At 38.5% G+C, this 24,198-nt stretch overlaps 2 protein-coding genes across 2 annotated transcripts; one reads left to right on the forward strand and one right to left on the reverse strand.

Annotated features, from left to right (window-relative positions):
• The first annotated feature begins 3,159 nt into the window (after positions 1-3,159).
• On the forward strand, positions 3,160-8,432 carry LOC113534719 (extracellular calcium-sensing receptor). The gene is made up of 6 exons (XM_026927674.3): positions 3,160-3,404; positions 3,659-3,947; positions 4,886-5,716; positions 5,843-6,073; positions 6,210-6,333; positions 7,300-8,432. The coding sequence occupies exons 1-6, from the start codon at positions 3,190-3,192 to the stop codon at positions 8,205-8,207; spliced, it is 2,598 nt and encodes an 865-aa protein (XP_026783475.3). The 5' UTR covers positions 3,160-3,189; the 3' UTR covers positions 8,208-8,432.
• Positions 8,433-12,527: 4,095 nt separating this feature from the next.
• On the reverse strand, positions 12,528-16,457 carry LOC113534774 (extracellular calcium-sensing receptor). Its single transcript, XM_026927724.3, has 6 exons — positions 16,217-16,457; positions 15,833-16,124; positions 14,940-15,740; positions 14,602-14,832; positions 14,000-14,123; positions 12,528-13,426 (listed from the first exon to the last, which is right to left on the reverse strand). Exons 1-6 carry the CDS (start codon positions 16,432-16,434, stop codon positions 12,528-12,530), a joined length of 2,565 nt encoding a protein of 854 aa, XP_026783525.3. The 5' UTR covers positions 16,435-16,457.
• Between the last annotated feature and the right edge of the window lie 7,741 nt (positions 16,458-24,198).

Raw genomic sequence — 24,198 nt, forward strand, 5'->3', positions numbered from 1 at the left:
TTCCAACTTCATGGTAATTTGTGGAATGTATATATGTCATATTAGTAGAAAAACATTCCATATTATGCCTGAAATGTAACATTTTCCTTTAACTAATATGTATAATGCCATTAGCTGACAAGGTGGTGATTTTTAATAAGGTGTAGAGATAAGGCACCAAGATAGTATATTGAGGCCATGAGATAAAATATTTAATCTATGAGATAACACATTGAGGCTGGGAGATAATATTTAAAACCATAACATAATATATTAAAGCCACAAGATGATATACAGAAGCCACAAGATAATATATTGAGGGCATGAGATATAATATATTCAAGAAACATTATAGGTTTCATGTGACCACATATTAATATATAATAATATATAAGACTATGAATTAAGTTTCTTCAAATCTATTTTGTGGCCACAAAATACTTAATTTATGGCAACTATTGCATTTTCAAAGTGAGACATAGAGACGTCAATTGAATTAGACCACTGTGGGCAAAGGAATAGACTTTCTTTGCTTGTTCTCACCAAATAATTAACAGGATGTTGCATAACATATGGGCTCGAGGGCTCAAGTTACACAATTTGTGGCCGCAAAATAATAATTTGTGGTCATGAGATAAGTAGTTTGTGGGCTCAAGACTTGGTATTTGGTCTCATTATATTATCTTGTGACCTCAGTATATTAATTAAAATATTATAAATATAACCACTATGTCACCTCAGCAGCTCCGTATAAATGACTCAAACATTTAGCATTACTTACAAATGTGCATTTTTATTCACTGCCCACTAAGAGGTGCTGCTGAGAGGAGTCCAGATCAAATAAATACACAATTTGGCAATCAAAGCTTCTTACATGAGACTAATAATAAATTCACACATAGACCCTTGTGGCTGTTGCCTTTTGCCTACTCAGATAAAACCACACACACATTCATTTTATTTTCCTCTCTGGATCAGATCAGAGATGTCCTCTCCCCGTGGAACTCATAAACATGCCCCATGTCCCCATGTCCCCCAGAACACCACAGTTAAAGCCCAGCTGCTTCAGGCTAATTACAAAACTCACTTAACAGGCTCTTTTACACTGTGAGTATAACAACAATAAACATGTACACATATCTACACTCTCTGACAACTGACTTATTAGCTGAAGTTAATTTTATTAGTGGATTTTCTGTGCATGCAGTGGACGATTACACCGATCTCATGGTTTTCAGTCCTCTGGGTTGATATCATGTAATAAACAACACAATGTAAAGAGCGTGATGATTGTTAAGAGTTTATGTGTAATAATAATAATAATAATAATAATAATAATAATAATAAGTTGTGACAGTATGAGGGCAAAATAAATAGAAAAAAATAAACAAAACAAATCTGAGATAAAGTATATATAAATCAGAAATAATAGATCTGATCTAATAAAGACAAACAAAGGGACAAAATATATAAGGATTAAAACAAAATGTGGCATGCTGCTATAGAAAATTAATCAATGACAGGATAGTGTGATACAAATTAACAAAACATGTTTTATTCTTCTTTTATTTTATTATTTTTTAAAGAATAACATGTCATACTTTAGCTGTTTATATTTAGCATTGTGGCACAAGCATGAATGTCCATGAGTCCATGATATCAAAGCTCAAACTCCTCTGTCCATTTTCTGACTTCTTCCACACATCAGCATGGGAATTCAGATGCAAATGATTTGGAATAGCACTGTGTGAAGAGAGTTTATTTCAGCTTTAAAAATCTGAAATAGAGGAGAGATCACATAGTTGCATGACATAGTTTTAGACAACTTGATCTGAAGATTTTTTTTCCAAAAAAAAGCAACAGATATTGCTAATAATATTAGATAATTATAGCTAAGTGATTAATTTACATGTATGTTTATTTCATTCTTTTATACAAAGTGAATTACAGTAGAGATACAATTGAGCTGTTAAGCGTTAAGGGCCTTGTTCAAGGGACCAGCAGTGGCAGTTCAGTGGTGCTGGGATTTGAACTCATGACCTTTTGATCAATAGCCTGAACTACAACTGTACTTCAGTAGAACTAAATTAATCAGTAATTATTTCAGCACTGGTGTAATAGCAAACTGAGAAGTTTAAATGCTGCAAGTGACTTTTACCTCAAGTGATGAGACAGAGACTGATGTGGATAATGCTGATAATCATTTTCCATTGTAAACTTATAATTCTTTGAGAAACATATACTTATTATAATTTGTGTGGGTAATTTATTGCATATTAAATTAAATCCAAATGAAATGAATAAAATAGTAGCTGGTGTTATACAATGAGTCTGCTAAATGCTATAAACATACATGTAAATGCATGTTGGTGTCTGCCAGTGGAGTCAGAATGAAATCTTTAAATCCAGTTTTCTTCCCTAACCTCCAAAACTGAAAAGGGAGAAAATTGCATTCAAAGATTTCATTCTGACTCCACTGAAAAACAGCAACATATATTTACATTTAGGTTTATGGCATTTAGCAGACTGATTGTCTAACAGCAACTACTGAAAGCAAAATCAGATTCGTTTCCACTTTTTTACTGTTTTTTTTTCCTACTCATAACTGAACCCTGGAGTAATTGATATTACTGGCACAAAACCCTCTGATAGTGTCAGTAGTCATTTGACAATTGGAAAATCCTGATGTGATGCATATGGCAAAAAATACAGTTGAAAATTTGGAACACATTAGTTTATTTCTTTAAGTGAAAGCAACTGCATTCTACACAATCAGGTTTATTTAGCATGTAATCTGTACCTCTAAAAGGTTGTTATTGTCTTGAGTTTCCTTCCCCTGAACCCACAGACCTGATCTGGTTTGTGAGATTAATATAAAAAATATATACAGAAAAACATTTTAAAACATTCTTTTAATGCTTCATCGGTTTTGTGGTATTTTTTCAGAAATTTTTCTTAGGCAATCTTAATTGTTGTTAGGCATTCAGGACCCAAAAGCACCCAGATGTGATATCTTTGATTATTTTTTTTTCTCCTGTGTGTACAGCATGTGTGTTTCCCTGTATATGAACTCACGCATGCGTGGCTTTGCTTGTGTGTATGTCGCCCCTTTTTCCCTACAGAGAGGCTTTTCATTAATCTGCACCTATAAAGTTCTGTTGTTATCATGTCATCACAGGAGTGCACAGTCTGTGCTGAGTAGAGGTCAGGATGCTGGTGTTCCATGTCCTGGCCTTGCTGCTGTCTCTCCTCTGGCCCACATGCACTTCCTCCGAGGCAGACTGTCAGCACTTGCAGGACCTGGACTCTGCAGTGGTCCATAAGGATGGCCAGGTGATTCTGGCTGCCATGTTTCCCATCCATTCTAAAGGTGTAGAGCAGGAACTGAACTTCATGAGTACACCAGACAAGAGGAAATGCAGGGGGTAAAAACTTTTGTCTGTGAAAAATTCACTTTGTGCTTCTGAGGCATTGTTGGTTTTTTCCTTCCCTGATTTGATATGACTAAAGATGATGATCTTGTATTGTAATGTCATGTTAATGTAGTAATGTCATGTTATTTTTGTACTAGTGTTTGTTTTGTACTTGGACAGTTTTACTAAAGAATCCACAATGACAATTGTATTTTAGCCCAAGTAACCCTAACAACATTTTTATGTTGATTGTCCTGTTTGTTTAGGTTAAACCTGCGTGCATTACGCTGGTCTCAGGCCATGATCTTCTTCATAGATGAAATTAATAGAAATCCCTTGTTGCTGCCCAACATCACTCTGGGCTACAGGATTTATGACACATGTTGGACAGTAGCTTTGTCTGCAAGAACTGCTTTGTCTGTGGTCTCTCAGCCACTGAAGAGGAACAGCACAGGGGCATGTTCATCCCCTGGCATCCCTCTTGTCATAGGAGACTCAGGATCCAGCCTATCCATAGCTGTCTCCAGACTGCTTAATCTGTTCAAGGTCCCACTGGTGAGAGCATCGCTGTGCTGCATTTTCAGAGTAAAAAGTGTTCGAATATGCACATACCGTATCAGTGAAACATGTTCTATCTGGATCATCTCACTGCCTATTTTTCTTCCCCTGCTTCTTTTACACTTCATATTGCTCTGAATAATTACAAAAAAATGCAATATATAGTGCTCATAATAGCTATAGATATAAAAACTGTACATAAATAATTAATAGACTGTATGTTTTATGTGCTGGGAAAACTCATATGTCATGTGTCACTGTGGCCGTGGTATTTTCAGAGTACAGTGTGTCTGAATGTGCACAAGACGGTGAAACATACTTTCTCTGTATCATCTCACTGCTTGTTTTTCTTCCTCTCCTTCTTTTTAATCCAGCCGATCATGTACACGGTTCTAAAATCACACATTCATACATTTTTATTTTACATTGGATGTTTAATCAGTTATGGAAAACTCACATTGCACTCATGATCATATGTTTTTCACATGTGATTAATGTGTGGTCACACATGAGAAACATGCAATGGTGCATTTCAACATGTTATACCCTGAAATTGCACATATGAACTTGCACCTATGAAATACAGTGAATAATACAATATGTGATCATGTGGAAAAATTGACATGAATCACGTGAAAATAAATGAATCATTGGAAGAACCATATAAACTAAAGCATGAAAAATATGTGAAGAATGAAAAATAAAAAGCATGTACTACAGTACAAACAACAAATATGTTATGTGTCTAAAACTACTGATTATTTACATGTGAAGTTCATGTGAATTTTCTATCTTTGTATGAGAGGTCAACAGAGCAAATTCCTTTCACAAAGCAATTCTGATTTATTTGAATTACTTCTCTAAATATTGACAAAGCAAGGCAATATTCCTTAATGTACCCTGTCCCTTTCTCCTGTCTCTGTCTGAATTCCCAGATCAGTTACTTTGCCTCTTGTGCTTGCCTGAGTGACAAAAAACAGCACCCTTATTTTTTCCGTACAATCCCTAGTGACACATACCAAGCCAGCGCTATGGCCCGCCTTGTCAAGCACTTCGATTGGACCTGGGTGGGCACGTTTGGTGCCGACGATGCTTACGGACGTACCGGCATCGATATGTTCACAGCTGAGGTGACGCATCTTGGTGCATGTGTGGCGTTTCGGGTCATCATTCCCAAAGTCCCCACTCAGCAACAGATCCAGGATATTGTAAAGATGATCAGAGACTCCAGTGCACGTGTTCTTGTAACCTTTGCCACTGAGGAGGACATGGAGCCTGTGTTGGAGGAAGTGGTAAGACAGAATGTAACAGGGAGGTTATGGGTGGCCAGTGAGGCCTGGGTAACCTCCACCCTCATATCCAATAAATATCCCTTTCTCAGTGGCACTATGGGCTTCGCTATACGCAGAGCAGAGATCCCCGGCCTCAAAGACTTCCTACATAGCCTGCAGCCTTTCACTGAGCCTTATAACCCATCTGCAAGGGAATTCTGGGAAACGGAGTTTCAGTGCTCCTTTAACACAAGTGTACCGGTTGGTTCTATGGCTGATCAGGTCCAGTATAACCGCACTTGTACGGGAAAAGAGAGGATTCAGGACACTGAGACAATCTATAATGATGTCTCCCAGCTCAGAGTGACCTATAATTTACACAAAGCTGTGTATGCTGCAGCACATGCACTGCACAACTTGGTAATGTGCCAGAAACAGGAGAGCAGTACTGAGAAGCAACTCTGTCCAGATATCTACAGTCTACAGCCCTGGCAGGTATTGCTAAACTTCTAAGTCTTTATTTCTATCTCCAATGACACAAGAGTTTAGAATTGTACAGTGAAGAAATGTTACCCCTATTAATTTATGTCCAGATTTTTAACAAGCATGTTGTTTCACTAGGTGATAAAGTACCTTAAGGAGGTGAACTTTACCAACATGTTTGGTGACACTGTAAACTTTGATAAGTATGGAGACCCTGCAGGATCTTATGATATCGTAAACTGGCAGAAGGGACCAGGAGGTAGGCCGATGCAGTTTGCAACAGTTGGACGCTTTGACTCATCTCTCCCTGCCAAGCAGCAACTAATTCTCTACCAGGACGACATCATGTGGCCAGGTGGATCCAAGGAGGTAAAATTATTTGGTTTGATTCACTGACCTAAAATTTAAAATATTGATTATTGTTGGAGAGGCTTCTGTCGGAATTTTAAAAAATGACCAGGTTTAAATTCCTCCCTCTCTTTCTAAATTTCTTTCTCCCTCACAGCTGCCAGTGTCAGTGTGCTCCGCCAGCTGCCAGCCAGGCTACAGGAAGGCCCCGCGTAAGGGAGAACCCATTTGCTGCTATGACTGTGTGCCCTGTGCAGAGGGTAGCATCAGCAATGGCATAGGTATGTCATCAAATCCTTGAGTGTTTGTAAAATTAATTCACAGTTTAGTGTTTGCTTGCCATACTATAGTGGATTCTCTTTAATTTCCTATCTGATCAGGTGCTAAACTGTGCTGTGACCCTCCAGAACTGATATTTTGGTGCTGCAGAAAAGTTCACAGTAATATTGCAGTAACACAACACAAAACACTGCATCAGCCATTATAGATAGATAGATAGATAGACAGATATAAATTTATATTTCTTAAAATTCATGAAATAAAAAAAAAAAAAAAAAAAAGCCATACAAAACAATAAAGCTCTACACATCATAAAATTTTCCCTGACTTATGAATTAAAACCAGCTCCCACATAGTTATTATTTATAAATCAAATATAGATTAACTGGTGAACATTATTTTCCGATCATATACAGAATGTGTGGTGTTCTGGGAAAATCTGCTGCTGCGGCTGAATTCTGGCCAGAACTGACATAAATATATTTAAGCAAAATGATGTAGAAATGTAGTTTTTTTTTTTAAACTTTTTATAATTGGTTAGGCTTTCTGCAAAGATCATGTTAGGTTTAACAAACACAGTTGTAAAATGGCTGTAGGCTATGAACAAAGACATCGCATAAACTTAGACATGCTTTCCTGGTCATACTTAGATTTATATTTTATTTATTATGTGTTAAATTAAATCCCACTTGTTCATTGTGTTGCCTTCTTTCAGTGAAACTCGGATGAAATCTTTAAATGTAATTTTCTTCCTTTTCACGTTTGGGAGAAACCAGAACTTTAAAATGCTAGAACTTCCTTTTAGTTGAGGTACATGCAAAAGAGAAACAGGCTTTAGGTCATATTTCAATTATATATACTGTGTATAAAATATTACCATGTGAAGGGTTTTCGCAGGCCACCACATAAATGTTTGGAATTACTGCACTCCCATCATAACACTCTAAACTTATTTTCTTTGCTCTCAGATCAGCCAGAGTGCACGCTATGCCCCGAGGACCTCTGGTCCAACCCACAACGTGACAGCTGTGTCGACAAACAGATTGAGTTTCTGTCCTACACTGAGGGTTTTGGTATGGCCCTTGCAGCCACCTCCATCCTGGGTGTAGCTGCTACAGTGACTGTAGCTGTAATTTTCATCCGTCACCGTGATACACCTTTGGTGCGGGCCAACAACTCAGAGCTGAGCTTCTTGCTATTGATATCACTCTCTCTCTGCTTCCTGTGTGCCCTCACTTTTCTAGGCCAGCCATCTCGCTGGGCCTGCCCACTCCGACGCACGGCCTTTGGTCTGACCTTTGCACTCTGTCTCTCCTGCCTGCTCAGCAAGACACTGGTGGTTCTCATGGCATTCAGGGCCACACTGCCTGGCAATAACGCAGCACGCTGGTTTCGCCCTCCTCAGCAGCGATTTGGTGTGTTCCTCTGTTCCGCCATACAGTGTGCCGTTTGTGTGGCTTGGTTGACCACAAGTCCGCCTTACCCAGTGAAGAACACATGGCTGTACCGTGACCGGATCATCTTAGAATGCCACCTGGGTTCAGTGGCACTGTTCTGCTGCGTGCTTGGCTACATTGGCTGCATGGCTGCCTTTTGTTTCATCTTGGCTTTTCTGGCTCGGAAGCTGCCTGATAACTTTAATGAAGCCAAATTCATCACATTCAGCATGCTTATATTCTGTGCAGTTTGGATTGCCTACATACCAGCTTATGTCAGCTCTCCTGGAAAGTTCACAGTTGCAGTAGAGATATTTGCTATTTTAGCATCCAGTTTTGGGGTCCTGTTATGTATTTTTGCCCCAAAATGTTACATTATTATCTTTATGCCTGAAAAGAATACTAAAAAATATCTTATGTCACAAAAAGGGGGGAGGTGATGTCTGTTTTTTATGTTTTATTGTTTACTTCTTTTATTATTTCATTTTATTTTAAGGCTTTTTAGGGCTTAGCTTGTGACCCTTGTCCAAGTACCTGATACGATTCTGTAACTGGAATAAAACACGGGAGAGAAATAAACAAGAATATAAAAAATATTTGCATATTAAATGTATATGTATTAAAAATAGATTTAAATGATACTTATGAAGATGTATGGGGTTTATAATTCTATTTAAATTTTATCGTATTCATGCTAATTTAATTAAATCTCCATACAGTTTCTGTCCAGTCTATTTTAGGCTACATATGATTAAATCTGTCTTAGTAGAACTCTCATGAAAAGAATGAAAAATTATTATTATTATTATTATTATTATTATTATTATTATTGCCTTTTTACTAGGACTTCCTTGTGAAACTGGTGCTTTCTGTTTCTACCACCAGGGGGCACTGGTGTTCCAGTGTAATTCAGTAACAATCAAGCCACCTCAACCCTGCCCAGCATACAACACAAATAAAGAATCAGACTAAAAACGTCATATACAAATCACTCACTGAAGTGTCAAGTGGCTGCCTGGTGTGAGGTGAAAGCCACAACACAGTGCTCTGCTCTGTGGTCTGCACATCATTAGTAATCACTGATGTGTATGAATAGTGGTGCAAATCCAGCACACTCAGCATATGTTTTGCAAATGTGAATTGAGTTATGTCTAAGCATCTTTGCTCCTTTTGAAGATTTTAAAAGTCAAAATGAAATTGAAATGTATTTGAATGTGTTTGTATGTAAGAATGTATTTGAGTAGTGGTTTACTGCTCCCCGGGCGCCGCAGCGAAAAAGGCTGCCCACTGCTCCGGGTGTGTGTTCACAGTGTGTGTATGTATTCGCTACTGTGTGTGTGCACTTGGATGGGTTAAATGCAGAGCACAAATTCCGAGTATGGGTCACCATACTTGGCCACACGTCACTTCACTTCACTTCACTACTCTTCCTTGAAAGTGTAAAACTTGACCTCAGTGCTATTCAGGAGGTATTGGATGCTCTCTTTGCAGTGAAATCTGACCGCCTGCAACATTTCATTCCAAAGATCTGCTCTAGCAAACCCCAGCAGCTTTCACAGCACATTTCACTGTGTTACCTTTCAAAATGACCTGTGGAGACCAAAAGTCAAGCTAGGTAGTAAGGCTGAAACTAGGGATGCATCAATACCGATACTGCTATCGCATATCATTTTGATACCATGCTCATTTACTCGTACTTCTGGGTAAAAAAAAAAAAAAGCAATACTATGGAATACTATGTGATTTAAGGCTAGTGTGTGCTGTCTTGCTAACATACACATGACATGAAATGTACATATTTCACAATTAATGATGGCAATCAAAGAAAAGTAGACTGTAAATTGAGATCTGTGAAAATATCAAGAGGAGGAATAGGTAACCGAATAAAACAAATTAAACATAAAACTCTGTATGAGGAGTTCATTACTAGCTGCACACTGCAGCAAACAACGATGAAGCAAATGCTAGCTAGGTGAGAAAAAAAATGTCTATAGACAAGGCTAGGTGAGTGAAAATAACAGCTCTTACTCAGTATATTGGTCTTGATGATCAGCCTCTATCAGTCATTGACAACAAGGGATTCTGACACAATGAAAATACAAAAAAAACATGTGCTTCACTTATAGCTGTACAGAAATGCCTTTCCAAAGTGGAAGAAAAGTCACTTTTCTCCAGTGCAAACCTACTAAATCCAAGCTAAAACCAACCATGAAAATGTACTTATCAGAGCAATAATTGAAATATCAAGGTCGATTGGCTCTTACAAAGTATTTACTCACTCGCTTACAAAGCCTTACAGAGAAAGTTCAAAGTTCACATGTAAAAGTTACACATGCGCTTTTCACACACTTCCCAATTTATGTTCCACACATTTTACACATGTGGACTACTGACATTGTGCAATGTGTTTATTCATGTGGTTTGTGCAATGATTCATTTTATTTGTTTATTATTATTATTAATTTGTTTATTTTTATTCATTTTATTCATTTTATTCACATGGTGCCATATTCAGACTTCAGTCCAAATGTTACGACATTATTTATACAATGAAAGTTATGTGTATTCAGAGATGGGTTTAGTACTTGCTTAAGTCATTTAACTGGATGCTTTTGTGAGTATAATTACTTTTTACTTTTACTTTAGATTTTTTTTAATAAAATATTCAACTTTGCTACATTTATTTTTAATCACCATTACAGAGTTAAAAAAAAAAAAAAAAAAAAAAAAAAGATAACGTTGGACACTGCACTTTGGCTCCTTTCCCTACTGAGCAGCATCTCAGTCTCTTCCTGGACATCACATACTATCTACAGCACCTATATTTGTGCTTTAAGGGAAAACGATGATCATGTTTACATATTTTGTGGGAATTTGACTGTTACTACTTGCCAGATAGAGATACTATCCAGGGACAGATTTTACTGTCTTTATTCTAGCCATAACTAGGCCGTGTGTGCCAACCAGATGTGAGCTTAATTAGTATCATGACTCTGGATTTCAGCAAAGCCAAACTGAAGTTTTCTATTAAAACTCAGACATTAGGCTGAGAAACATTTTGCTTGTAAAATAGATGTATACATGAAGCTGAAGTATGTTTAATGCACTCATTCTTATAGGTTATCGTACTTAATAGTAACAGCTAATTCAAAGGGACTTTTATGGTGGATGTGCCACATAATCTAAACCTAATAATAAACAGATTATAAAGTTGTTGTTATTAACAAAGAAAAAAATGTGTCCAATTTTTGATATGGCGAAGATTTCACTAAGGAGACATGTATTTAACTTTTATGAAAGGAGCCTCCACTGTCAGTAAGTTTTCCGCCATGGGAAAGAACAAAGCACTTTGGGTTTTGTTTCTCAGTACCATCATAAGCTGCATTTTTTTGTCTTATTAACTTCAAAAGAGAAAAAAAGAGGTTAGTGAGGCAGTGACTGTTTATAGCTGCCATAACATAAGTGATAACAGGAACTTGTTTTGGGGCCTTGCCATATTAAACATATAATGGATAAAATGTATGATGTGTTCGTCATTAATAAATGAACAATAATCAACTTCAAGGTGGTAACAGTGATGTTACATCAGATGGAGGAGTGGTACATAAACTCCTTTTTTTAATTACTCATACAATTCAGTCATATACTGGAAGCAGAGTACAAGACAGTTTGTTTAGATTGTTATACATACAGTGTTGTCCAAAAGTCTGGGACGACACTGAAACTTTGAAAAAAAAAGAAAAACAAAGTTGGGGATATACCAAAATACTAAGAAATACTGAAACTCATGTAAATATTTCTAAAATTGTATATTTCAGTCAAGTTTATCGTATAAGAATGCAAAATAGAAGCATTTTCAAAGTCTCAGACTTTTGGACTCCACTCTATCCTGGTATTATGAAAAAGGTAGACAGTGGTGTCTGCAAATATTTCACTTATAAAACTTCATATATTTGAGCTTAATGACTGTGCATTGTCTTTTATTATATGGACTACTTGCATAGCTGCATATTAAATCATGGATACATTCATAGGTCATTAGAGCAACAAACATTATCACTGATAGTAGATTTGATGACTCACAATAGAAGAAAGAGAGGAGGAGTGATGCAGCTGAATAAAGCGTAAATTGGGTGTAAAAGGGATGCACTAAACTTTTCATGCCGGCCTAATCCTGCATTTCTCTCATTTCTTTTCTACTGTAGTGCACTGGAGATGGGTCATATATGACTCCTCCTCCCTCACTGTCTCCCACCAGAGATATTCTAAGCAGGAGCAACAATGAGACCATTCAGGCTGACTTTACTGGGGTCATTGTTTAATCCTACTGGGTCAGTAATGACTGTGAAGCACTCAGCACTGAAGTGACTCCTGATAACCTACAGCACTCTGAAGTGGGGCTGAATAGGCATTCTATCAGATCATGGCAGTGGAAAAAATGTTTAGGCTATGTCAGTGAGATACAGTGGGGACAAGAGGAGTGTTTGTGCTACGTCTGCCTCACGTGTGGTTTTGGTTGTCTGTTGAGGATGAGAGGCAACAGAAAGATGAGAATATATGTATATATTTATAAATTATTGACGTACGTGTGATGTTCATTTATTGACATGAATTACACGTAAAAATGGCAGTGTATAAATTCAGCACACATTTAGGAGACACATTTAGCAATGTGATGCCTTATAGTACCATAATCTATAAATCTGCATATATTTCATGATTTCTGGAAAATTCTGAAAGAAAGTCTCTAATTTTTCCTCCTATTTGGACATCATATTCTTTTTCGTGTTCTTCTCTGGTCTGAGTAGGATGATGTAACACTTTGGGGCAAAGATACACAGCAGAAGGCCATAACTTGAGGCTAGGATGGCAAAAACCTCCACAGCTACCGTGTACTTCCCAGGAGAGCTGACGTATGCTGGAACAAATGCGATCCACACAGCACAGAAGATCAACATGCTAAAAGTGATAAATTTGGCTTCATTGAAATTGTCCGGAAGCTTCCGGGCAAAGAAGGCCAGCAGGAAGCAGACAGCAGCCAGTAGGCCGATGTAACCCAGAACCAGGGAGAAACCTGCCACTGAGCCTACGGCACATAGCAGTACCACCCGTGCTCCAAGCTCACCTCCTGCACTTTCAGTGGGCAAAGGAGGTGCCAGAACCAGCCAAAACACACAGATCCCCACCTGAATCAGCGTACAGAGGAAAATACCTGCCCTCTGCTGAACAGGACCAAAGTACCGCATTACATTTGAGCCAGGCAGAGTTGCTCTGAATGCCACAAGCACTACTACTGTTTTACTGAGCACACAAGCCAGACACACCACAAAACTAATCCCAAACAGTGTATGGCGTAGCATGCAGGACCAAGGTGCTGGCCGGCCAATAAAAGCCAGTGCACACAGGAAACAAAGAGAGAGTGACAGCAGCAGCAAGAAGCTCAGTTCAGAGTTGTTGGCACGGACCAGGGGTGTGTCTCGATGACGGAAAAAGGCAGCCAGGACAGTAATGGTAAGAGCTGCTCCAGCAGCTGAAAGCACTGAAAGGATGATGCCCATGTTATCTTGAAAGGACAGGAACTCCACTACCATTGGGATGCACTCTGTCCGGTCAGTGTTGGACCAGAACCTCTCAGGACACTTGGTGCACTCTGTAGAGTCTAGAAAGAAATGCACATTAAATTTAGCCATTAACATTTTTAGCACAGGTAACATTTTAATTTTTAATAGTTTGGCTTGATGTCATGTCAGCAAATTGGAGCTCTGAATGTTGGCAGTTAATCTGGGGTCAAATAAAACAATAACCCATGAGAAGCTGTATGTTATAATGATTTTGTCATGGGTAATATAATAAAATGCAGAGTTCAGTAAATAATTGAATTTGTTAGTAATAATATTCTCTATAAACAATTTTTCCACCATGCAATGTAGTCTGTTAACAGTAAGTTTTGGTTGCTAAGCAACATAATGGACAAATATTAGGGTGTTCTATAGAAATAACAATGGACTAAGTCTAACGGATTTAGATTAATACAGAATTCAATTATTGTGATGCACTCACAGGTGTACATATATCAAGGATAGTATAACAGTTTGAAAATCGGATTTTAGAACCCAGTCTAATGATAAGGGTTCTTCTTATCATAGTTTCACTGTATTGAGAAAGGGAGTGTTATCCACATTTTAGCACCAGATTATAAACGTTTCCTTTATTCAGTGTCATTGTACATTACCAGTAGCATTGCTGATCTCCCCTGATGCGCACGGTATACAGTCATAGCAGCAGACAGGCCTTCCTTTCTGCACAGCTTTCCTGGTGCCAGGAGGACAGCTCTCACTGCACACAGACACTGGGACCTGAATATCAGATGGAGAAATCTCTATTAACTTTTAAGAAATATTCTAAATATTACATATCAGCATGTATAGTCACCACAGAAGAGGAGAAACTGACAGACTGCTTTCTTTATCACCTTATATACACTATATCATTCATTTGCCTGGGAAAGATAAAGTATGCATACACAGGAGAGGTAACTACAGCATTTATGCCCCACATTCATCATTTGATAGCTATCAGTTTCTCCAGCAGTCATGATAATTACGTCCTGCAGTCAAAATTACTTGATATACTGGTTCTAGGTTACGTATCCGTCAGTTCAACACAATTCATTATTTTGTTCCTCTGCCTGCTGAAACCATGTTACAGCTCTGTTAATAGGTCTGTACGAATAATAAATAATTCTCTGCAATAACTGGGTGACAGATTAACTTCAGCTTTTTAGCTAAACTTTATATGAACATTTTTACAGAGAACCAACCACTACATTTTTACCATGCCACCCCAGCTTCCTCCCCAGAACACTTTCCCGAGATCCAGTTGAAAGTCTCGCTCAGGTCCTTTCACTGCATCAAAATGGCCCACTTGCATGAATTCCACCTTTCCTTCAGCTCCTACATGCCAGTTAATTATGTCATATGAGGCAGCTGGATCCCCGTTTTCATCAAAATGAACCCATTCACCCACTGGTGTTGTGAACTGTACAGCCTTTAGATAGTGTAGAAGCTGTCAACAAACATTCAAGACAAAGTATAAAGAGATATACCCATGGAAATCTGATTGTGTTTTGCTGTATACACATTTTTGTATATCCTAACATTAAGTAGTTTTACCTGTTTGGGTCTTATTGACTTAGTATCAGGACATTCTCCATTCCCAAAAGGTCCTTTGCCAGGCTGACATGCTAGCATGTCCTGAATAGCATTTGCAATAGCATACACAGCCTTATACACATTATAATTTATATCAAAGTAGGTTTCAACTTGTTCTTTAATTTTATCCAAGCTTGTGCATTGGGGTTTTGGAAGTCCCATTTGGGCTTGCTCCCCAAATTTGCATCCAAACAACTCCTCCCAAACACTTTGCACCAGTGGCTCATTTGGGTACTCCTCTAGGTTCAGCTGGGTCAAATAGGAGCCCAAACCCTGGATATCAACCTGCCTCAGAGCAAAACCAAGAGTACCAGCCAAGTAGGCAGGACTCAAAGCAGCATGCTGGCTGGAAGTACTCCAGGCTTCAGTAGCGATCCACTGTCTATCGGACACATTCTGTCTCACCACTTCTCTCAACAAGACCTCCATATCGGGGCTGATAGCAAAGGTCACCACTACCCAAGCTTTAGAGCTCTGGATTCTCTGTACAATTCTTCTCATCCTGTTTGGTGCAAAGGACTTGGGAATGATCTCCAAGTAGTCAATGCATACGCCAGAACCTTGCAGTTCCTGTAGCAGCAGCTGTACACCACTTTTTCCATATACATCATCTCCAGATATGACACCCACCCAGGTCCAGCCCATCAGGCGCAGCAGACGGGCCATGGCTTTAGCCTGAAAGGCATCACTGGGAACAGTGCGGAGAAAGGAGGGGTACTTGGTGCGATCACTGAGACATGCACAAGAAGCAAAGTAGCTAACCTGGAGAGAGGAAACACAAAGAGAAAAATTAGAAGCAAAACATCACCTGCTTTGGAGGAAAATGGTACACATGTTGCCAATTTGCCATTTACCATAGGAATGTCAAAAACACCCAAGGTATCAGCCACCACTATGGAGGCAGAAGAACGTGCATCTCCAATAATGACAGGCACGCTGGGAGCCATGGTGCACTGTTCCCCAGACACTGTCTCCACCTGCCCAGTCACCATCGCCAGCGCAGCACTCAGCGTATTGCTCTCAGCCAAGCATGTATCTGCAGCCAGGTAGCCCAGCGTGAAGTTGGGCAATAGAGATGGGTTCCGGTTAATTTCCTCCACTGTGAAAATCATAGTTTGGAGCCAACCGTATGATCTCAAGTCAGCCCTGAGACAGAGAGACATATATATATAAAGATTACAACAATAATAACAAAGCTAGCAAAGCTTATATTTATAGAAATAGAGCTCTATACTCACCCCCGACAACGGGCTCCCTGTACTCTCTGTGTGAACATCTGATCAGGTTCAGGGGCATCAAAATGAACAGGAAAGAGACCCCCAATAATTACATCACCTTCCTTATATAGGCTCCCAGAGATGGGCCTGGTCTGCAGAGTACAGAAGAATCCCACAGAGTGTACCCAGATCAGCCCAGTCATGAGCCCTAGTGCCCACAGCCAGGCATCTACAGCCATCACCTGACCAGAGATATAGAGAGAGATAGTGAGAGCGAAAGGAAGAGAAATGCAGGGCCTTACATCTCTTGCAGAGAGAGAGAGGAGAAGATGTGTCTCCCATTTAATAGAGGTAAATTTGCCCAGAGCGAAAAAAAAAAAAACATTTGGGATAATTGGAGAAAGTCCAGGTGGAGCTAGAGTAATTTTCCAGGCCTGACAAAACACAGTAGCAAAGTGTATTGTTTACAGTGTCACAAATGAATGCTCCTACATAGTGATTTCAAATATACTAGTTAAAAATTGTTTTCACAACAATATGTATCTGCTTTGTATTCTGTTTCAGACAGGTTATATCTATGCGTACAAAGTGTGTGGAATATACTCTATTTTTAGTGAGAGTGCTTCTTGCTCCAAGCCAACAGGGAAGCTAAAGACAATTATACCAATTTGAACAATCACAGTGATTTCAGGGTTAATTAGTCCATTTTTCCTAGGCCTGTAGCAGCATGATTCCTCTTCACAATTTAGTAGTTTACTAGAATTTTGTGCTGATAATTGGCTGGAGATATTATCCACAGGGAGAAAGGGAAGGCTGTGAATGCTGAAGCTCAGCTGAAGCTCTCCTGGGGCAAGGGAATGGGGCTGCTTCCTTACTATGTGGCTGTGTATCAAGCTGATGGAACCTCTTGAACTATTATCCATTTACAGACTACCTTGTAGGTATGAGCCAAAGATCACACTGCAGATAATAGACAGATCTTAATTTAACATTCACACATATACATAATCTATAATGATATCTCTGAATGTTCAATTATTGTCTGATTGCTTAATGTTTGATACTGTGCCTTGCACAAGCATTTAGCCCTTGAGCTTTTCCACATTTTGTAGTGGAACCTGAAATTGAAATGGACTTTATGGCATGAGTTTACACAAAAGAGCCAGTAACATTGAACAAAAAATATTTACAAATACATGTTGACAGTGCATACAGTAAGTATTAGTAATTCTGGGAAAGTATGAATCAGAGTTTGGTTATATAACAATATATATAAAACAGTGGAGGCCATCCAGCAAAAGTCAGTGAGCAGGTAAAGAGGACATTAGTCAGAGAAGCAGCCATTATTTTTTCCCCCACAACAATTATTTTGTGTAGATGCATCACATATAATCCCAGTGAAGTTCCTTTCAGTTACAGGTTGTAACACTACAAAATAACGAGAAGTTCAAGGGGTTGAATACTTATGCAAGCACTATATTTATATATGTTTTTATATATACTTTCTTCTTGAATGAAATTAATAGGGCAACATAAACTAATTTGTGTAGATTATATGACATTGTCACATACTAAAAATTAAGTGGTGTAGACAAATGATAATGAGTTTACATTTGATCTGAATTTGCTCATCTTGCCTGTAATGGGCATGGACATGTGTTTTACATTTATATAACCTTTCACTTTCTAGGAGTGTGTGTGGTAAATTAAACTGACTTTCAAACATCATGTGGTTTATGCATTAACAGGAATAAATCATTGTGCTTCATGAAAATTTGATTGCAATAATTTGAAGGTTGTGTGGAGTGTGTGAGTGTGTGTGTATGATGGAAAAAGTTAGTTTTGCTGTGTATCTGTTGGATGTTTCTTAACTCTCAATTACACAGGTCAGACATGCTGAGACAACAACAGAGCATTCTTCTCGAAAAAGAAAAAAGACAAAAGTGCAAATGTAAATCAGATGGAAATTTGCATCCCACTCTAACAGCACCCACTCACGTTCTGAGCTCGTGTTTTTATGGAGACATGTTTGCCTCAGATCTTTAAACATAAGGTCAATCCTTTAAAAGTTATTTTTAGATTAGGCTCAGTGGTGCAGTTCCAACTGCTTTTTTTAAATATGGTTTTGTTACATTTTAGTGCACTTAAGTGATGTTTGGGAGAAAAAACCATAACCATTTGGATAAGTGCCTTCTGAAAGAAATCAGATCCAGTGTCGCCGCTTCAATCCTGGTGTTGGGTTACTGTCTGTGTGGAGTTTCACATGTTTTCCCCCTATCTGTGTAGGTTTTGCCGTGTACTCAGGTTTTCTCCAACCCCCAAAAAGATGCCATGTGATAAATTCTCCCTAGGTGCAAATGAGTGTGTGAAAGTGTGTATATGATGCACTGGGTGTATTCCTGCCTCATGCACAGTGTTCCCAGGATAGGCTCTGGATCCACTGCAACCCTGACCAGGAAAAGCAGTTACTGAAAGTGTGTAAGTGATTCTGCTGTGAAATCTTCTGTTCTTCTTCTTCTTAAGTCGCAATTATGTCGCAAAAGAAGATGGTTTCAAGAAAGGTAATTTATAGACCATACTAGCTACGATACATGTTTATGTACAGAACGAAAACATCTGTCTTAAATTTTCACAGAATAGAAGTCATGAAGTGGAGAAAACAAACAAGGTAGTTAAAACTTTAAATCTGCTGGAGTCACCAGCATTTAAATAGCCAACGCTGACTCTGATTAGCCTCATCTATTTTTACTACCACTAGGGTACAATTTTTGGTGTGTTTCAAAACTTAAGATCTAAACTGGAATGAAATGAACATTGACAGCAGAAAATATGTTCATCCAAGCTCAGGTAAACTCTGATCGTGTTTATGGCGGTTGAGGGGGGCTGTGAGTTGCGTACAAACTACAACCTATCTATAAAACTACAACAGGCACTTGAGTTTTACAAAATACAATATTAAATCAGATAGATGTCCATTCCTTTTGTAACAGAGTTATGTTTTCTTTTTTTAATTAGACACATGTGTCTCTTTTGGCTTTGATTAGCTTAGATTTTAACTGTCGCTGTGTAGGTTGCCTAAATAGGTTTAAAGCTTGCATACATAAACCTGTAATTTCTTCAGGCCTGTTCAAGTGTAACCAAGCTATGAAAGAACCTAAAATATTGAGATTTAGGACTGGAATAATAGGAATTTCCCCATCTGACCATGGTTAGGAAGAGCAAGCTTTGATGAAATGAGGCAGCTCTTACCTTATCGGCCTTTCTACAGCCACACAGCCAAGGGCCACACTGCCTCCAAAAGATTGTGACTAATAATCGAACGCTTTTTATATTATTAAACAGCATGTGTACCCACCCATTTATGTCATCTCAGACAATGAAAAGCTACCTGTTTTCTTAATTTACTAAAGGGAGGCAGCTGGTGCTTCTTGCATTGATGGTGTTAACTGCCAAGGCCTAATTGGCAAGCTGTTACTCACAAGTTAGCACATGCAGGGACCCTAATGAACAACCTATTGATTACAGACTAGAGAATTAGATTTATGCTTCAAGTTTCATTTTTAATTCTCATAGGAGCTCCATTTCAAGATTTACTACTTTCTTCACTGCAACACCAAAGCAAATTTCAATCAAAATGGTCAGCCTATAACAATGCAGACCCACAGATCTGTCCTAGTGTCCCTGCCTCGCATGTTTTCTCTCTCGTATTCAGTGCTGTAGTTGGTGTGAAGTGGTTGCTGTTCACTGGTGTGAGTGTTTTTGAGAGTAAAGAAGTAAAGGGTTGTGGAGAGCCAGACACTTCCAAAACATTGAGTGTTAGGAAGGATGCTGTTGCTATGGTGACAGAGGAACCACTGGGCTCTTTTGGCCATTAGCGGTTTTGTAAGATGAGCTTGGCTTGTTTTGGGGTGGTGTGGGTGTATTTAGGTCTCCAGCAAGGTGAAGGCAAATAGGCTTTTGTAACTTGGCTTCTGTAAAGTGAGTGTTTGACTACATATATGGTGCCACTTAGCACTGTATGTGGGATGTTCGCAAACTGCAGTGTGTTAGAGCAAGAGATATAAAATGCCAGCAATTTTGCAGATCTCATGAGTGCCTGAATTTTTAAATCACTTTTTGAGTGCTTTCAGTTAAATTCAATTAAATGTCATGTTACTTTCATTATACTTCTATATTGTCTGTCTGTCTGTCTGTCTGTCTGTCTATCATAATCTGTATGTTTTCATAGAGAATGGTTGATGACAGGATGTGCGTGTGACAGATTACAGATTGCTATTATTTGTGGAATGCTGTGAGGTGTGGATTGTCGGCTGCAGTACCCAGCCTCACAGACATGCCATGGCCTCATGCCACCACATGCCAGATGCCAATAACCCTGCACTCCACAGGTTCAGCCAGGGGTCAGTATATGGTTGGAATCATGTCAGCTTAAACAGCAGATGCCTGCAGAAAATAAAGGTGTTTGGGTCCGGTTTAGAGTTATATAGATTCCCTGAACTAAATGCTGTTGCTCTCACCTTTTTTTCTTCTCCCTCCACTCTTTTTTAATCAACTTCTTTGACAAACAGTTTTAACTTTCTGTCCAGGAATTTGTGTGTGATGTGTTTTGGGACACATTTTTTTCTACAGTTTATGATATCAATCATTCAGTAGTTAGAGAAAAGGTTCAGCAGTATTTTAAGATTATTATTAGTCACACTGTACAAGATGACCCCAATAAAATCTTGGACAAATCCTGTAACAGCCTATGTGATAATGTGTGTTCTCCATGTCAGCTTATACAATGAAGATCCTCTAACAATCCTCTAAAAGATCTCTGCAATTAAAGAAAATTACTACACTTTGTTCGTGTTATTGATTGACACGATCCTGGCTAATGCAGAAAACAGGCTTTCATAAACAGACACAAGTTCTCGGTCTGATAGTGGTAATGCTATGCCTACAGAAACGATGCATTTATAAGCTAAAGAAGAGGAGTTTATGGTTGGGTAAAGGAGGAAAATAGGAACAGGATAGGCCAATAACTGCGTTGGAGACACCCTGCCCTATGCTGTATATTGTCTTTTTCTAAATCTTCAGAAAAACTCACCAAGGGTTCAAATTAACCTGCTGAGTTGAGTCAGGTGTATCACATAAATAGAGTCACTATGATATAAATTGTTGGGTAATGATTCTGTCATGGTGGAAACTAATCCTGTAGAAAAAACAGCAATATTTCATGTATAAATGATTCATATGAAGGACAGAAAGTTCTGCTAAAGGGCACCCTGACCTGGCTCAGTTTTCTTCACTCCCCTGAATCTAAAGCCCATAATCTTCATGTTTTACCTTCTTGTGTAACAGCTGATTACTTATAAAAGTTCATACTCAACCAGTCATTTGTACTTTTATAGGCCTTGGTCATGTTAACCCTTCCATTTGTCAGTGTGGTGGTTGGGGGTGATGGGGGGTATCAGAGGGTGGACTATTAGAAAGAAGTAGTAGAAACTACATGGGGCTGCATGTCATGCTGAGCTGTTGGCTTGATGAAGTGCTCATGGGGATATCCATGGCCTGCAGTTCAAATTTCAGCCCTCTCTCTGACCTGCCATCAACATGCTTGCAAATGTGCTTCTAATCAGGTGTGGGCAGCATGGAGTATATTTAACACCCCTCTAGAGAGCCAATAAAGCCTGCAGCAAGTACAGCACTGGTAAAAATAATAATGTTAAAGCACAATTCCAACAAATTTCATGAAATAAAAACGTAATAAAAACATGATCTTACACTGTATTATCTTTTATTTTGATCATGTCTAAATTTAAACAAAAATAAAAGTTCTAGTACTTGTGTACTGTACACACACACACACACACACACATATATATATATATATATATATATATATATATATATATATATATATATATATATATATATATATGGGTTGACCTTAGATTTGAGTCGAGGACCCTGATATCAGTTCATCCAGGGAGCTGTCAAAACACATCTGATTCAAATATACTTATCTACTGGGCACGAGAGAGAAATCACAGAAAATCAGGCCTTATTAATGGATAGTTTTATTGCTCAGGTAGTGGAGGGAGGTTTATTAGTAGGCTATAAATAAGATACTAGAGAAAACAGTGGGGATTTTTAAATTCTGTCTCTACTGCAGTAGTGAAAAACTATAAAGGCAACTGATGATTTGTCTTACATACATAACCTTTTGTACAGCTGATCCACATGTGGACATGGTTTCTTGCTTTGCTTTCATAGATTCCTGTATGTTTATTTTGTTTTCCTCAACATAGTGGACAGAACCAGTATGCTTCAGTGTTGAGTACACCCTTTCACACATGTCAACTGAATGTCAATCAAAAATTAAGAAATGGCATTGTAACTGTTAATTATTGCGTAAGGTCAAGCATTACAATTCACACTGGCTGGGATGTCATTCATATGTTGGATCCCTCACACCTTAATTTTGATAAATACAGGGTGTCCCAAAAGTCTCCATACACAGGGGATATATAGTATGCCAGCACCACGTCAGATGTGCCTTCATCAGTGGGTGTTCTTGGATGTCCTCATCTCGGTTGGTCCATAACACTTCCAATCTTTTTGAATTTGTTAATAAGTTTGGCAACAGTGTTGTGTTTGATGTGCTTGCCATGTTTCCTATTAAAGTCCATCGCAACCTTATGACAGCTTCCCGATCAAGCTATAAGAATGATTTCAATATGTTCTTTTGTCAAAGGCATTCTTACAGGCTATCTGAAAAAAATATAGTATAAACTAAGGATGAAAAATTTTGGAAGACATTTTGCTGAAAAGTATTAATTTCCCCTGTGTATGGAGACTTTTGGGACCCCTTGTATATCAAGCAAAATATTTGTATTGGACCATCAAATTATTATAAACAGAATCATTATTACTGTATATGATGAAATAATCTTAAGTGTACCTGAAGCCTCTTTATGCATTTCAGGTTTCAAATGAACATTTATGAGCATGGTACCCGTTATAATGCTACAATGAGTTTTTAAACTTTTAACTTCTTTACAGCTCTCCATCACATCGCCTTTACACACATGAAGAGCATTTGCCAGTAGGTGAGAGAGACCGCACAGCCTGTTATACAGCAATCAATGGCTTTCCGGCATTAGGTTTTTCTAGAACACAGACAGAAGAGTTGTGATCAGCTTCTAGGAATTAATGGACTCACTCATTTTATCTGCCAAGATTATCTGAGCTGTGAAAACGACCCAATTACACACCTCTATACAGCTTCTACCAGCAAGTAAATAACATGGAGGGTGATCCCTCTTTATTAGTGATTACATCTGGATGGGCAGCGGCTAATAATGCAGATGGTGTGTGGACATGGTGGTATGACAACAGCACAAAGGCATCCTGAGCTGCTCTTTAAACCCTGTCACAGTACCCAACTATTGTGTTTTTTACCAGATACTTTGCTCTACTTTGACAATGCCCCCTGTGTCTGTGTGTGCTATTGCTAACTCCAGTTGAAAGCAGTATAACATACAAAACAAATTAAAAGGACATTATTTTGTCCAACATGCTAAAATCCACACTTACTCACAGAGCCTGTTTGGCTCCAAATAAAATGCCAGAGCTGTAGTGTATTTATGAGGCCTGTTTTTTCCTGCATGTCCTTTTCAGCAGGAAAACATTATAAAGAGAGATAGGGAGAGAGAGAGAGAGAGAGAGAGAGGATGATGATGATGAGATGCTGCTCACTAAAGAAGGATAGGACAGACATTTTTTACATTGCCAATTTATTAATCAAACAGTTTCTGTTCTTGAATATGCTCTTATAATATTACAAAGTATCTAAATACAGGCATCTGAGGTATATCCGTCTGTGTGGGTACAAGTTGAGATGGATTTCTTCTGAGCAATGCTCAATTGTTTGAAAGAATGAAAAGCAGTGAAGCAAAACTAAATGGAGGAACACGAAGTCTCTCAAGGAACAGAGTAAAAAAAATCACTTTCAAGGT

This window comes from Pangasianodon hypophthalmus, chromosome 6 (assembly GCF_027358585.1).
Source record: "Pangasianodon hypophthalmus isolate fPanHyp1 chromosome 6, fPanHyp1.pri, whole genome shotgun sequence".
Taxonomy (NCBI): domain Eukaryota; kingdom Metazoa; phylum Chordata; class Actinopteri; order Siluriformes; family Pangasiidae; genus Pangasianodon; species Pangasianodon hypophthalmus.